Raw genomic sequence first — 18164 nt, forward strand, 5'->3', positions numbered from 1 at the left:
CATTCACACTCAAATAGAGTAGAATGGTTCATCTGGTGAGAGTAGTAGGAGGTCCTAGCCTAAGGCAGGATAATGACCTTAGATTATCATGGATTAACCTTGTGTGGTAGGATGAAATCCATTGACAATGGTTCTGCAGAGAAGTAAAAGCCACCACAAGTGCAAGTCTCTAGTGATTTTGATTCCAAATGTGTGTATCCAGATAATCGAGTTTAGTATCTGTGCAGTTATGTGAATTAATTGTAGTTGCCCATGTATGAATTATAATTGAGATTATTTAAATGGTCTTAGGACAACTCTTTTGTAAACTAATTTACCTTTGCACTTTTTGATCTTGTGTTGTGTTTTTCTTTTGCGATGATCACCATTCTGGTGAGAGCAAATGAAGATGCAGGCTTAAGAGAAGTTCTGGGGGATGAAAAATTTGTAGTTAGAGTTGTGAATTTGCAACAAATGTATGAGTAGTTGTATTTGGTGTTGTTGTACAAATAATATACTTTTATAATATAAACTCTTAAAGGTTATATTAATATATTTTTTATTTCATTAATCTGCCTTTACTATTATTGTAAAATGTCTTATTTTATTAATTTTCTATTAGTAAAAGGAGATATTACAAATTAAGTTACTTACACAATGCAATTTACATAGGAATATCAAATTGTTGCGTTATGTTTCTTCAAACAGACTTATTAACTACTAATATAAATTACATCTTTCATACAAATAAAGGTAAGGTGGTAATTTTTTTTTTTTGTTTATTTTAAAATTTTTATGAATGAATTACATAAATAATTATGATTTTCTTAAATATAATTTTAAATTTTTACATGTATGTATGTATGTTTTTTTTATTATAAAAATAATTCTTAAATATAATTTCAAATTTTAAATTATACATGTGTATTTTTTTATTATAAATAATTAATTTACTATAAAAAATAGTTAAATTTAAATAAATATTTATTTAAAAATATAGAATGATAATATAATTATTATAGTTTAGAAAATACTTAAATTTACATTAACGATAACTTAAATAATAAAATTATTGAAATAATTATTTTAATTTAAAAATATAATTATTTGAAAAAAAATTAAAAAAATTAACTACGATCTTAAGATAATATTTTTAATTTAAAAGATAATATTAAAAAAACAGTGAAAAGGTAAAATTAAAAAAATAAATAAAAATAAAAAAGTAAAATATAAAATAGAGTAGACCAAAAGATAAAATCTCTTTAATGATATAGATACACAAAATTACATAAACAAATAATTTCATCAATTAACTTAATTAAGACAATACAATATTTAAAAATATAATTATTTGAAAAAAAAAATTAAAAAAATTAACTACGATCTTAAGATAATTATTTTAATTTAAAAGATAATATTAAAAAAACAGTGAAAAGGTAAAATTAAAAAAAATAAAAATAAAAAAGTAAAATATAAAATAGAGTAGACCAAAAGATAAAATCTCTTTAATGATATAGATACACAAAATTACATAAACAAATAATTTCATCAATTAACTTAATTAAGACAATACAATATTTTATCTTATTAGGTACATAGAATACAAAATAAAATCTTCAAAATTTTGTCTATCATTACATCCTCTTAAGATATTCATAAAATTGAAAAAATTCAATATTTTTGTTCTTAACTATTTTCATATATTTAAAGAATAAGTACATTCATAAAAGGAAAAAAATGAAAAATAGAAGTTTAATTATCTCAATATATATTAATCAAAGATAAAAGAAAAAATACTTTTGTTCAAACCATGATTCTTAATTAGACTCTCATCATGTAAGTATGAACTTTTCTTTACCCCAAAGTGATAAAGAATAATAAACTTCATATCACAAATAATGATTTCATCATCAAATAAATCTTAATAAATATATTTGAGTTTGTATAATTATATGGTATTATCAAAACAAAAGAAAACAATGATAATAATATATGCATCAATAAAAGATATTATCATAAAGCTTCATATAAGATATTATCATAAAGCTTAACATGTTAAAAAAATCTACTAGAATAAGAATCTAAAAACACATACAATATAATAATATGATTTAGGCTATCCATAAAAGAGAGAGAAAAAAATAATGAATTAGTGAACATCAGTATCCCATATAAAATAAAGGTTTAATCATACGAAATGTTCCATTTTTGTTAAAAACTCTCAATTGGGTCCTCGTCTCAATTAGATATTATTTTTGAAAATGTATTCTAATTTTGTCTTTTCTGTTAGAACATCATTGACGACATTAATTATGTGTCACGTGTCAGCTTATGATTTTTTTAATTTTTATTTTTTTGTTACTTTAAAAAATAACTGACACGTATCAAATTAGGATTTTGCAACGTTGTGATTTTTTTATTATTTAAATCCTATATTTATTATTTTGCAACGTATCAATTTGGTCCCTATATTTATTATTTTGTCTCAATCTAGTCCTAATTTCTTTTTAAACTGAAGTAAATTAATTCCTTCCAAATTGAGACCAAATTTAATTTTTATATAAATATTATAATTATATTTTTACTCTAATAGATAATTTTAACCAAATTAAGTTTATTTAAATTTAAATTTTGCATTCAACTTTATTTAAAATTTGTTTTAATAATTTCTAGACAACTTTATAAATTTAAATGTAAAATTTAAAAAAAAAATTACACAATTACATAATTTGACACGTGGCAGTTCTTTTTTTTAAATTACAAATTAAAAAAAAAGCACAAGCTGACACGTGAAAACACCTTGACACGTGTCAGCTATTTTTTTAAGAAAAAAATATTAAAAAAATTAAAAATTAAAAAAAAATCAGAAACATCATGACCTAACAGGTGGTACACAGTTAACGTCGTCAATGATGCCGTAACGGAAAGGACTAAATTGGAATAAATTTTCAAAAATAGGACCCAATTGGGATGACTTTAAACTTGAGGACCCAATTTAGATTTTTGAACGAAATTAGAGACCTTCTGTGTGATTAAACCTAAAATAAAATATCTTTACAAACGTCAAAGGACTGATGATAAAGCTTGTCTTATAAATGATTAGAGTGGCCTTATTTGTAAATTCTTCTTTATTGTAAAGCTAGATTCGTATGTAATAAGTAATACATGATTATTTATATATCATTAAAGTAAGAAAGTCTTTTTACACAGGCTGAGGATGAATTCTGCCTATCATCCTCAAACAGAAGGGCAATCAGAGAGAATGATTCAGTCATAGAGGACGTATTTAGGACATGTATGTTGGATCATCTAGGTGGAGGGATGAAGTGTTGCCTTTGGTGGAGTTCACCTACAATAAAAGTTATCAGAAAATCATTGGTATGGCACCGTACGAGGCTCTGTATGGATAAAGATGCAAAACTCCTTTGTGTTGGTACCAAGATGGAGAGGCAGTGTTGTTAGGACTTGAACTGTTAAAGTAGACCACAAAAATGGTGAAGAAGATCCAAGAGAGAATGAAAGCCTCGCAAAGTCAACAAAAGTCTTATACTAATAAGAGAAGGAGACCTTTGGAGTTTGCAACTGGGGATCACGTCTTCTTGAGGGTGACCCCAACCACTGAAGTGGGAAGGGCTATTCGGTCAAGAAAACTTTCTCATAAGTTCATTGAATCACATTAGATCTTCAGAAGGATTAGACCAGTGGCTTATGAGGTTACCTTACCTCCTTAGTTGGTTAACTTTCATTCAGTGTTTCATGTCTCCCAGCTAAGGAAATATGTGTATGATCGGTCTCATGTTTCGGAAGTATAGGATGTGCAAGTTAGAGAAGATCTCTCTATGGAGGTGCAACCAATTGGTATTGAGGATCGTCAAACAAAACAACTTAGAGGAAAATCCATCAGTTTAGTCAAAGTTGTTTGAGATAGAAGGACAAGTGACTCTACTTGGGAGTTAGAGGAGAATATGATGGACTCATACCCACATTTATTCTGTGTAAATCTAATTTTCAAGGTCGAAAATTTTTGTTGTTAGGGACAATATAAAACCCTTTAAAATAATAATAATAATAATAATAATAATAATAATAATAATATTATTATTATTATTATTATTATTAATTATATTACTTTTCTTTTAAAAATAACAAAAGCAACCCATTTTAATTTCATACACATAAACATCCTCTTTGTGAAAGACAATCCTCCTCCCCATCTCAATCGTCGTTCTCCAATTTCTCACTCTCACTTCATCTTCCTTGTGATCAGAGGTAGGGGTTTCAATCACCGCACAGTCGTCTTCGAGTCTATCCGATTAATTTCTTCATTTGGGTAAGTCAAACATTTCAACCTCCTTTGATGCCCACTGTGGTATTGTTTTGCATTGCGAACTTTCTTGGATTTTATTCGTTTTTAGGGTTTTGGTTTAAATTCTCTATTAATTAGTGGTTCCTTCCTTCGGTCAAATTGTTCGTATGTTGTCTTTAGGTTGAAGAAGAGTTTTCATGAGTTGATGGGTTTGGAGGGTTTCGTAAAGTTGTTTGTTGTTGCCTTTCAAGGTAAGGGAAGCTAATGATTGTGTCTTAGTATGTTTTTCGATTGAATTATGGTATTGTAGGCTTGTTCTTGTTTCAAGTTGGGGAATTTCGTTTTTAGCAAATTTGGGGATTTTTGTTAATTGGTAGTTTAATTCCATGTATTGATAAGAAAAGTTGAGTTTTCAAAATGTCAATTGTTATGGAAAGGATGCTTTTGTTCAAAGAATTTATGGTTGTCTATTTTATGAGAAATATATATATATATATATATATATATATATATATGTGTGTGTGTGTGTGTGTGTGTGTGTGTGTGTGTGTGTGTGTGTGTGTGTGTGTGTGTGTGTGTGTGTGTGTGTGTGTGTGTGTGTGCGTGTATTGAATTTGGTGGGTTATAGTGACATCTTGAAAGTAGATGCATGTGAGGTTAAGTTGTGGGTCTTAGAGAAAGATGGCTCTTGAGTTGAATGGATATCGAACTATTTTATTTTGGCAGGTGATGTACAATTTGGTACAAGGTTGGACTTTGGAGTTGTAACCATGTTTGAATTGAGAGTTTGATATTACTTAGCGAAGGTTTTGCTTTTACTCATTTATAGATTTGGTAAATGTAGAATTTATGTAGCTTAGAATGCAATTGGAATGAGAGATATTGATTGTTGCAATTGTTCAGTTTGGTATCATTTATAAACCACTTTGAAACGAGTTTGAGAGGATAAAAGTGCAAGATACCAAATTGTGCAATGGAACAAGTCAAGATCTCACAACTAAGAAGCATATGGTGTTGTGCTACCCATTTTCCTGCATTGCACACTTTTCATAAAATGAACGTTTCGACTTCATTAATCGTTGGATTGAACTAAAATTTTAACAGTTGATCCTAGACCGTTGAATTAGAAGTATATAGTGAGAGCATTTTTTATAGCAAGGTCCCTATAGTTTTGGTTGTTGACAGCGTTGACCTTTGTTGCGTGTTTGGTACACAACTTTCTCTATAGTTATTCCATTAGGTTGATTCTTTTTGCATTTGGTTCTTAATTCAATCATCTTTAATTTGAATGTAAATACAACATTTTTGGATCTTTACACAAGTTGTAGTTTTATTTCTAAATTCCAAATTGTTTGCACAATGTGTTGTTAAGTTGGATTGGATAAAAATTGGTTAAAATAACTTTTTGGTTCCAATTTTCGTCAAGTTTTGTCAAATAAATATTAATTTTGATGTTGTGTTCAAATAGGTACAAATTTTCGTCAATTTTTTTTCAATTTAGTCCTTTTTTGCTAACACTATTTAAATCATTAACAGCCATAAACAGTGACTGCCACGTGTCACTTTGTTATTTTTTATTTTTTTGAATTTTTTATTTTATTGACAATAACTCTATAGGTAGTACAGGCCACCACAAGTGCAAAAATCACCAAAAATCATACATTAATATCTAGATCTGAATAATTAAGTCTAGAGTGTCATCATGTGTGATTGGCACATTGTTATTTAGCTTAGTGTAATTGGCACATTGTTCTGCAATTCTTTCGAGTGTTATATATATGTATTTTTTTTTTTTGCAATTAGTTTACCATTCTATGTGTTTGTGTACTTGTTTTATTATCTCTTTTTTCAATGATCACCATTATTTGGTGTAAACAGATGATGATTTAGGTGTTGGCCCCTCTAACGGTGGTGATAACAGTGCAGTTGTTTATATTTTAGTTAACATCTTTCTACTCGTTATCTTTTGAAAAACTCAGTAGTTACCACCCTCTTTAGCTTATATTCTTGAGTTGAATTTGAATTTATTTTAGTTAAGATAATTGTAAATGAAGTTTTTTATATACTTTATGTTTGCTTTTTGGATAACAATTATATAAGATCATATCATGTAATTTTTAGTTATTTTATTTTGGGATGTTACAAAAGATGAATACAATATGTGATAAACTCAAAAGAACAATAAAAAATATCTTAATAAATATTTTTATACTTATTTTATATTTTATTATTTATTAACATTAAATATTATATTATAAAAAAATAAAGAGATATTTAATTTAATTTCCATCAATTTTAATATATATATTACATATAATTTAAAATTTTAAAAAAAATTAAATATATAAATATATTAATTTAAAAAATTTGGAAATACCATGACCCCTTTAGTCCCCATTGAAAAAGACTACATTCTATATCGATTAAAAATTTGGTTAAATAAGTTTTTTGTCCCTTAATTTTCAGTGAATTTTGGAATTAGTCCATTTTAAAACTTTGAATCAATGTAGTCCTTCATCTTTCGAAATACGTGGATTTAGTCTTTTTAATCAAATTTTGTTAAATTTATTTGACATTTCAAGCGCGTTTCACAATAATATTTGACTTAACATTAAAATAAAAATGTGTCAAACAGTATAAATAACTCAAATACAATCCTAAAATACGTACAAAACATCAAATAAACCTAACAAAATTTTATTAAAAGAACTAAATTCGCGTATTCTGACAGATGAAAGACTAAATTGATCCAAAGTTTCAAAATAGACTAATTACAAAATTCACTGAAAGTTAAAAAAACAAAAACATATTTAACCCTTAAAAATTTAATAAAAAGTGTCATTTTTTATATAGTTCAGGTCACAATAGATATAGAAAGTGCACTTTAAGGAATCATAACAACATTTTCATTAGTCATTAGTCATATCATTACAACGTCCCTAATTTCGTAATCAATTAATAGCTAAAAGATGTATAATTTTGAAATTAAAATGATAAAATTTGTACAAGTGTAAAAATTTATAAAAGGTACAACTGAACCTAAATACTATATAATTTAAATATATGCTTATACTATAAATAGAAAATGAAAATTTTCAAAAGAAACAGCCAATTAATAAGTTTCTATATTTATATCAAAATTATTAATCTTCTTAATATAAAATATAACAAAAAGAAAAGTATCTTTTGACTTTATGCTAAAGTTGGGCAATCTAACTCCAGAACTCATCAATCATGATGTAAGAAACCCACATGACAAATAAAATAATTTAATAAATAATTAACTATAAAATTTGAAGCAACAATTTCCATTTTAAAATTCAATAATTCATTTTGTTTGCTTCAATTTGTCTTCCACCTGCATTCTCACATATTCCTCCACCTCCCTTTTAAAACTCCTCTCATTTCCTCACCTTAAATCATCTTCTTCACCCAAACCTCTTTAAACAATAATGAAGCAAAAAAAGGTGACAAATACAAATCATGAGCACAACGACCAATCTTGCAACAACTACTACAAACAAACTTCAATAGCTTCACAGAGATTATGAACAAGCATGCACATACAAATTCAGGTGCAGATGACGTAATTGTGCACAATATTATTAAATATTTTCATTAAAATCATCAAAGTCTTACTACTTTTAAATAAAATTTAGATTTACGATATCATTTATTAAAAATGACTACCTTATTTTCTTTTTTTCTTGGTTTTGATGAATTAATTAATTACTTTTAAATAAAAACCAAAAAGAATGTTCAATTATTTAGGGTCTCTGGATCAGGACAAGTCTAAAATAATATTAGTGTTATAATCATGCTAGTAAAAAAGACTACTATGATGGAATACAAGGAGTAAAGACCCCAATGCATCTTAAACTAAAAGAAATAGCTGGCATTCCTTTTTCTCCTCTATCATCAGGTAAGGTAATGCAAAGTAGACTAAATACTTAAACAGGGTCGAAGATTACACACCTTTATCAATCATTAGGAACATGATTAATAATGAGTTATGGAAGGGGGCGTCTTAAATATCATTTCCATGAAGCTATTCAAAGCCAGATAAGGAGACAAAGTATAAAACTCTATGTGCTAGGTTTATCTGGCAAACGTTTCAGATCCATTTCAACTTGGTGGATTGTCCATTGCATGTTCTCCAATTTCTGCACAATGTCACCAACATATGAAACTTGAAAAAGAAAAAAAAAAAAAAAACAGACGTAGGAAATTGAAATGATGAGTTTTTTATATCATCATATTTCTTCGTTTTTATGATCACAAACAACGAAAGTTTCAGAAACAAACAGAATATAAATACTTGAGAGAATTGAATAGAAGTTGGTTGACTTATCTATTTGTTTATAAATATTTGGTAGTAAACGAGAAGCCATTGACAGAAGTCTTTTAACCAAAGTTTGGGGTTCGATGTTCAGTTAGAACATTTAGTTACAACTGAAGGTACCACTTTACTTTAGAAATGGACCAGCTTGGTGGGAAAGGATTAGTTGGGTGTCAAACAGAAGCCCCAAATAACTCTCTTAGTTACAGCAACTAATATATTTGGTAGAAATGAGGTAAAATATTTGAGCTAAACTGGTATTACCTGCACAATGTCATGGTACTGCCTTGCAATGTTGTCAAAGTGAGGATCGACACCCTGGTACTCACGCAGCCGGGTAACCTGATACAAAGGTAAGAATATAACTAGCTCAGACATGATGAAGTATTGGAGTAGCGGAGGAAAAGACAATCACAATGAGACCAAATAAATTGAAAATCTGCTGTGATAAACTTATCTATACCAATAAGCAAGATAACAAAAATGTAAAAATAAATTAAATTTCTCTATTAATTTATAATCAATTTTTACATTTCAACTTTTACAAAAGCTCTCTAATCTCTCTCATTAAATACAATTAAGGTGCATAAATTGATTTTCTGTTGTAATAGTTTGATTTATGAAAAAAAGAATATCTAAACAAAGCCTTGATACTAGAAGGAAGGCTACTGACTAGTACAATGTAACCACTAACCGAAAATGTTATATAACTATTTCACAGATGAAACAAAAATTAGATTCGGGGTACTGGTTAAGATACTAACAGTCAACCCCTGGAACAGACTCCACATTTCAAAATTCCACATTAACAACACTAGTACACTACACTACTATAATTTTCTTAGTCTTCTGCAACAAAGAATTCACACTTTTATGATGTAGATGATAGTATTACTTCACAATTTGCCCCTTCAAGAGCATATTTCAATTCCTCATTCTCTTAATTCTGTTCTGGAGTTGCAACATCCATCAAAATACTTTAATCTCATTCATATTATAATAAGTACCAAATATTTCTTGTTCAATTAAAACAGTCACAGCAATGAGGAGACTTGACAATATTGTATAAAAAATGATAACGTATTTAAGATTTAAATTTGAACAAATGTGCTATAATTTTCCGTTAAAAGTTCTCTGATCATCCATATGAGGGGAACACTAGAAAAGAAAACTACTAGACTGAAAAGGCGTCAATACATTATTTTCAATGCATAAGAAATCACAAGATACTCTCTCAACACGGATGGCATTTTCTGAGCTAATTTGACAAAGTTACCTCACGTCTCATCACATTAACATTTTTTTTTTCTGGAGAAGAACTCAATTCATGGTAAGAAACTACAAAGAACTAAAGTTAAGGACTAAATTACGTTAGTTCTAAAATATGTACAAGGACACAGGAACATACCGCTTTGTTATATGCAATAGAAGCTTCTTCTGTTGCCTCAACAAGATATTTCCTAACATTGAAAAAGGAAAAATGTTTTATTAACAATACAGAGAGCTCATAGACTTATAAAGATTCTATTCATACCTTATCTTATGAAGGGCAGGTATGGATTCCTTAGTGTAAGTTTCAAGCAGGAGAACGTGTTCCAGAACCCTGACAAGAAATCGGTAATATCAGAATTATAAGAGCCTGACAAAATTAACATATCGTTGCTAATATCTGGACTTAATCAGACTACCATTTTGGACAAACTTAGACAAATCATGTTTCTCTCTGATTCAAGGTGGAGGTAGAAAAATGTTACAAATAATGTATAAAAAAATACAAAAAAAAAAAAAAAAATACTAAAGGAACTTAAGAGTTAAGAATAGATATACTATTATCTCAATTTAAAACGAATTAATTTCAAGAATTATGCCTTGAGTTTCAGATTCAACATCCTATCGTTTAAGCTCAACTGCATCCAATTCTTTTTGCACTTTTTTTCCTTGTCCTCACTAAAATATAACCATTGTACATTTCAACAAATCTACTGGGATGTATTTTTGCAACCATCCTGCTAAAGCAAAATTATATACTATAGAAGACATTCTCTAGATGAACCCATCTATCTTACATTGTCGAGATGTTAATATATATAAGGTTTAATTTCTTTTTTTAATTACCTTGACCCATAAGTAGAAGCAAAGTTTTGCATATAACTGGTGTACAAGAAACACCCTCTTTGGAATTTAAAACACGGTCAATAAATGACAAAAGCAAAATTATTTTTTACCAGATGATCTCATATGAGACTTTCTATTATCAATTATTAGATACTTCAAATTTCAAAACCCCAACTGTATATTTCTGGTGAAGAACGATGAAAATATATAGGTATAAGATAAGAAACTAACCTCAATTTAGCACTCATGGTTTCACATCTTTTACAGAGCCAAGTCTTTTGCAGGTCATCCTACATGTACAGACTTAGTCAGGTTATGTGTTTAGCAATCAATACAGTGGAATTCGTTAAATGAGTACTGACGTATTTGTGTTGATGCTCCAACTTCAAATCTTTGACAAGTTTAATAAGCACTGCAAGTATCTGCTCCAAGACCTATTTAAGCATAATGACATTCAGTATGTACATGCCACCATAAACATGTCACCAAAAATAAAATACAACTTATAATGCATAATACACCACACAAACAAATTCTTTATCTCTCTGACAGGCACACAGATTTAACATGGGAGTTTCAGAGAATGTTTGTGTCCACAAAAAGATGGTTCCTGTACTAAATGTTTGTGCACATACATTGTAATATTCGGCAAACTTTCTATCTGCAGAATATAGGTCATCACGCAGTGCTGTTTCTTCTCTTTCAATCTCCTCAATCAACAATTTCACCCTGGTAAAGTAGCGGGAAAAATAAAAGCAAGAAACTTTAGTTTACAGTTATTTTTCTAGGATGGGACTCGCAAGTACCATTTCAAATATTTGCTGTTAGCATAGCGTATATGCAACAGCAAATAAGATAGATCCTTCACCCAGAATTCAAAATAAAATGATATTATTTTGAAAGAAAAGAAAAAAAAATCTCCATCCTGCTGAGCAAAGAAACCAAAATCAAATAAACCTTTATTGTTAACATCACTAAAATTAAAGCAAACTCTTATCAGACTCTTTCATCATTACACTAATCTAAAATTGGATGAATACAGATCTGACCTCATCCAACAACTTTAACAAAAATACGGACGTGATTTTGTGGGTCAGTAAATTATAGTTGGCTATATGTAATAAAACTCACAAGTCTCATCTCCGGAGAGTTGAGACAAGACTAAAACTGGCTAGCCATATAGACCTTAACTTCTCATGTAAGTGAATACGTTGCCAAAAAAAGAAAAGAATTAGCCTACTCAAATGAGCATAGACCTTTCTGGAAGCCGAGAACTTGAACTTTGACTTGCAGACGATGAAGAATCTGAAACAAAAAATGAGGAAATGAGGGATCAGCCAGCACATAAAATAAAAATGCTAACCAAGGAAAATCAGCAATTCTCCAACCATAACTCTGTATATAAGTAATAAGCAGTTCACAGTTACCATTATCATCCAATACAAAGGCGTCTGATAATTTTTCACATTTCATTTTCAACCGAGCATCTACCTCCCGAGAAACAGACAAGCGATATTCAGTCATATCCTAAGGATGTTGTTAACGTGTCAATAATGAAAAGCATAGCATTTAATCACATAAAATAAAAACATAAATCTACCACAGAAAGAGCTCTTAGCTGACTTTCATATGCAGTTACATAGTATACCACAGATAATGGTGTTTTTTGGCGCTGAGTTTGCCACAAATAAGCAGGTGTAATTCCCAAAAAACGATTTGGAACACCACCAACACCGAGCTCCACTGGATCCGAAGCAACAAGAGCAGAATTAGCCCCACTAACAGAGCTGTTTGGAGTGTTATAATTAGAAGAGTTGGCCCCGCTAACAGTACTGTCAAGGGAGCTTCGAGACACTACACTTAGCTTTTCAATGTCCTCATCATGAACTTCCCCATCTTTGGAGATAAGAGGTAGTCTCAATCGTTGAGCTGCTTCAGCAACAACCATTTGATGCTCTAGAGTCTGATAAACCTGACAACATATACACATGTAAACTTTGTTTAAATCAATAAAGACCATTGCGCCTAAGAACATATAAACAAACAATGCAAAGACTCAGATTTTCCAAGACCAAAAGTCAACAACATTCTCACAGAGGCCATGTATTTGTTCATGATTAAAACTAACTTTTCAGAAACAACAATTCAAAACCTGAGGAGTGTTCCTCAACCCGAGTTGTGGATAAAGGTTGCCGGTATCTCTAATTCCCCCAAGGTTAGATACAGAAATGGCTTGCTGATACTCTTCCACCATTGCAATAGCCTCAGAATATACCGCCTGCAACCAGATGCCCATATGAGAAATACAAATCACAAAGTACAAAGGTCATTAAGAGTATTAGTAAGGAGAGTAGATCGCATGATTTTCAGTCCTTCAAACAGAGCGAGTACCAAGAAATAAATTGGAAGTTGATAGGAAGTATCTTATGGCAAATAATATTTCTGAAGTTTTGGTCTTTAACCAAACTGAATAACATCATGTCATACATACAAGTAGCAAATCTCACCAAGCGTGATAAAATAAAATTGTTATTGTTGTTATAAGAAAACAATCACACTACACTTAACCAACACGTTCCAGTGATACTGAAAACTGCAATCTTACCCCATATGACAGTTCTTAGTTCAAATATCACATACCATTTTAACAAATCTCTATTTTAAACTTAGAAGCAGTACCTTAGGTGGTGTTTTCAATGTTATACAATCAGAATTGAAGTTTCATCTTAGTAGTCCACGGAATCTTTTAAACAAGCTATATTCCGCTGATTACCGAAGTACAATCCTAATTCTGATTAATTTTAATAACAATACAAGCAGGACCTAAAAAGTATTGTATATAAGTTTTATCCTTTCAACAAACACATACTATACACTCATTATATAAATAAACCTTTACCATGGCTTCCAGGTAACGAAGTCTCTCCCTGCACATTTCCTCTCTGGCCTGCAAAATAACACAAAAAGAACAATACCCAACTAAATTTTATTCAACTTCTGGAAAATTTGACAAAAGGGGTAAAAAAAATACAAATTTTCAAAGAAGAATGGAGGACATTTCACAAACACAGAGATCAGAATGGGGCGAGAAAGATACGAGTTGGAGATCGTTGAAGAGAGGCTTGGAGATGAGAGATCCATCGGGAGCGAAGCAGTGGCGCTCCAGTTGATCAACCACCTGCGCCACGTCGGCGGGGAGGTTCTGGCCGTGTAAGCCCTTCACCATCGACCAATACGGTGTCGTTTTCAAGTCACTTCACTGTTGTTGTGGTTGATGCCTTCCGAAGCGCCAATTTTATTGAAGTTGAACATCTCAATTCTCAGAATCGTCGAATCTAAAGATATTTGAAATTATAAAAATAATATGTTATCTCTTTTAGTATTTAATGTCAAAAGATAGTAAATTATATTTAAAATATATATTTTTTATTTTATACTATTTATTTATTTTTAATTTTAAGATTATTTTCTAGTAATTGTCGATTTATATAAAAATTAAATTGTACAACAGTAGATTTCTAAATTTTATATATATATATATATATATATATATATATATATATATATATATATATATATATAATATTTCTTTTTCTTCAATGATTTTATTTTCTTAACATTTTGGATTTGATTTCATTTTTTCTTAAATGATTCATGCTAAGTATTTGAATGAATGAAGGTATTTGCTACGTGACTTGTGCTTCTTCTTTTTTTTACAAGTTTTAGTTTAATTTAAAAGGAGATATTTAATTCAAATATATTTATTCTTTTTATGAAAGATAGATTTAGATATAATAACATTTTTAGTGATTTTATTTTTGTATAAAAATGTTAGCTTTATTTAGTGTATCTTTTTGTTATGTCAATAACATTTATCAATGATCCCTTGTGTAATTGGATTAAGTATATCTTATTTTTATCAATTATCTTTATGTAATGTAATTTAATAATTAAAACAACTATTTTTATTTATCTTATTTTTTAGTTTTTTTTATTTCCAAGTTTTAAGGTTTAAAAAAATTATGATTTATATTTTTAAATAAGCATATCTTTATCAATTTTTCATCAATAATTAAATTTAATCAATCTGATCATAATCTTATCTTATCATTAATCTTTATAATTTATCTTCTTTTAGTATTTAAAATCTTTATAACACATTTAGACTTTCATTATTTTTTTTCTTTCAATAATTAAGTTATGTCATGTTATGTTTTACTGACTTTTGTCATTAAAATTAATTCTTATTTAAAAAAAGTTCCGTGTAAATTTCGTTTTTGTTTTGATTAACTTCTTACATCCTATTTACTTGTTTAAAGAAAATTTATGATTTATATTTTTAATTAAAATTATCTTTCATAATTGTTTTCATATCTTAATGAAATCAAATTTATCATAATCTTTTTCTATGGTTTATCTTTTCTTTTTTTTAAGATCTTTTTATCATTAATCTTTATGGTTTATCTTTCTTTTACTATTTAAAATCCCTATCACTTCTCCACCTCATTACTCTTTCATTACTTGTTTTTCTCTTTGAACTCTCAAGTTTTGATTTGATTGTCATCATGAGTGACTTGAAAAGTTTAAAAGAATTGATAGCAAGTATTACTGATAAAGAGTCTCTTAATAGATTATGTCCCAAGCCATTTCAACCTTCTATGTTGGATTGGCTAATATCTCAAGATGCTCCACACTTTTACACCAAAGAAGAATTGCTTCAACTCGAAGATTACTACCAACAAATTTCAAATTGTTATGAATCACATATAAAAAGGAATGATACACGAACAAGTGTTCCAATAAGGTACGATGAAATTCACTTCATTTCTTATTTTAATTTTTAGTATAATATATAATGATGTTTTTCTTCTTCTTTTTTTCAATTTTATCCTACTATTTTTATAGATTCTTATTGATGTAATGTCATTAAAATAAGAGTTAAATATATTTTTAATTTCTAAACTTTAACATAAATTAAATATTTTGTAATATTTTTTAAGTTTTAAAAATATATCAAAATTTCAAATATAAACGAATTTTAACCTTAAAATTAATAACACATTAGATATGAGAAATAAATAACTCTTCATTAGTCAAAATAATAAGACATGAAGAAGCTATCCGTAATTATAGTATGATAATTATAATGAATTTAACTTAACAAATTACATTAATATGTTTAAAAATAAGGATTAGATCGACATAATTCAAAATACTGGAATGAAATAGAGAAAAAAGTAATAGTGATATCTTATATTTAATGTATTTTTTATGTATAGTTTTTTTATTTGTTAATGTATATTCCAAGTTATAATCATTTAGTAATATTTATTATATATTATTCATATAATTCCTTAATTAAATATGACTTAATTAGGATACGATAAGATGACCAGAGACTTTGGTTATTTGGTTATTTTGTATAAGGAGAATCGTTTGATTTTTACACCGTGATTAATTTGTAAATTAATTAGAACAATCATAATAGGTTGGTTGGCTACATTATAGTTATTTGTTTTTCAATTTCTTTTATTAGTTTTAATCTAGTAATATCTTGCTAGAATTCTATTAGTTTATAAATTTAAATGCATCACATCATATTCAGATAATGGAAACGAAATTTAATTAATTAAATTTTTGATAGATTTCTTAAAATTTATTTTAATTCTTCTAAAATCTAAAATTCATTTCTTATTGTATTTTATTCTTTAAATTGAGTTAGAATTTTGTTAAAGCGTGCTTTATTTTTTATGAATAATATTTTATCCATGTGAAAACTAATTATTCAGAAAATTATAAGTAAAATAAGTATAATTATTAATTAAAATGTTTTTCTGTATGTAGACAAAGAGAAGAAACGTCAAAAGGAAAAGTTATGGGGCCAAATATAAAAAAGCAGAGAAAAATTATACTAAGTTCATCATCTTCATCTTCGTCTCCACCACCATCATCATCATTACCTCCATCTCTTCCACCACCACCACTACGAATGAGGGTAACCATGGTAAGTCCAACACCATCATCACCAGAGCTACCAGGTTTGTTTCACTGAATTGAATGGCTATGATCTTAATTTTTTGATGCACAAGAAACTCTTCCCATCAATGTAAAGCCAAACAATAATAGATTATCAATTCCAATCAGTGAAATCAAATGTGATTTTCTCACCGATGAGATTATGAAGTTGGATGAAAAAGAAAAGAGAAAAATTATTGGTTTGGAAGTGACCGTGTTGGACCCTTGTATGAGAGAATATACTCTGCCAATGAAGAAGTGGACTATGAAGTCAGACACCTACAACCTTGTAAAAGAGTGGAACAAGATCGTGGCATCTAACAAATTTAAAGTAGACGAAGAATTACAAATATGGTCTTTTAGGGTTAATAGGAAATTGTATTTCTTCTTAAACAAACTTTGAATTCCAATGTTAGGTTCGGATTATAAAAATAATTAATTTTAGTCACTAAAAATTATTAATCATTAGAGTGATTATTTTAGATATCAATTATAAAGTAAAAAATTATTAATCACTATAGGTGATCGACAACTTTTAGTTACTAAAATCGGTTATTAATGAGATGTTTTTTGTAGTGTGATATAGATTGAAAATTAGATTTTGTTTTATTTACAATAATACATTTTTTCACCCTCTATGTACTTTTTGTTTTTTGTATTTACACATTCTTGAAAACAATTTTAAGTTGTTTATAAATACTTTTTTAATTTTACAAATATTTAAAAACATTAAATATAATTAGAAACTAAAGAAAGGGTGTAATAAGTATGATGAGTGAAATATATAAGTGTATTCCAATTCTTCATTAAAACTTAATCTTCTTGAAAGAAAGTGAACGATAACCAATGAAAAAAAAATCCTATATGTTCCATTTTATTTATTTCTTTTTTATATTTTTAGATAATATAACAATTTATTTTTTTAATTTCTTTCAACTATTTTCATTATTCTTAATTTACATATGTAAAGATATAGAAAATACTAAGATAACGATTCAAAAAACTATAAAAATATTGTTTTTAAAAATATATTAGGCTAATAAGTATATAAAACAAACTAATAAAAATAAAAAATAAAAAGATATATAGTTTTTACTAAAAAAAAGAAATAAAATTAAAATTAGAAAAAATAAGAATTTTTTTTTTCAAAATAATATGTTATATGTTACTGTTACTCAACTACATCCTACTAATACTTCCACAATCTAAATTTTTTGCACACATTTTACTATATTAGACGATGCTAAAAATATATATAAAAAAAAAGTCTCAATTCTCATACTCTCTCAGACTCGTTCCTCGAGTTCTCTTTTTCTTTCTATTTCTCCGCTTCATTAAATAGAGGGTTTTCACATAACACATAACGATACATCTCTCCTTTATCCACGGTCATCTTCTTCCCGAGGTCAA

The 18164-nt window shown here is 28.1% G+C and overlaps 1 protein-coding gene across 2 annotated transcripts; it reads right to left on the bottom strand.

Moving 5' to 3' along the window:
- Positions 1-8066: 8066 nt before the first annotated feature.
- On the bottom strand, positions 8067-14072 carry LOC114186768 (AUGMIN subunit 4). Of its 2 annotated transcripts, none has more exons than XM_028074777.1 (13): positions 13837-14072; positions 13639-13686; positions 12892-13017; positions 12388-12711; positions 12167-12266; positions 11996-12044; positions 11375-11468; positions 11102-11173; positions 10971-11029; positions 10159-10227; positions 10033-10084; positions 8889-8966; positions 8067-8448 (listed from the first exon to the last, which is right to left on the bottom strand). In XM_028074777.1, the coding sequence occupies exons 1-13, from the start codon at positions 13963-13965 to the stop codon at positions 8371-8373; spliced, it is 1278 nt and encodes a 425-aa protein (XP_027930578.1). In that variant the 5' UTR covers positions 13966-14072; the 3' UTR covers positions 8067-8370. The 2 variants fall into 2 exon arrangements, with proteins under 2 accessions (XP_027930578.1, XP_027930577.1); XM_028074776.1 differs by having other exon boundaries at positions 13807-14068.
- Positions 14073-18164: the final 4092 nt, after the last annotated feature.

This window comes from Vigna unguiculata, chromosome 6 (assembly GCF_004118075.2).
Source record: "Vigna unguiculata cultivar IT97K-499-35 chromosome 6, ASM411807v1, whole genome shotgun sequence".
In the NCBI taxonomy this organism is placed as follows: Eukaryota; Viridiplantae; Streptophyta; class Magnoliopsida; order Fabales; family Fabaceae; genus Vigna; species Vigna unguiculata.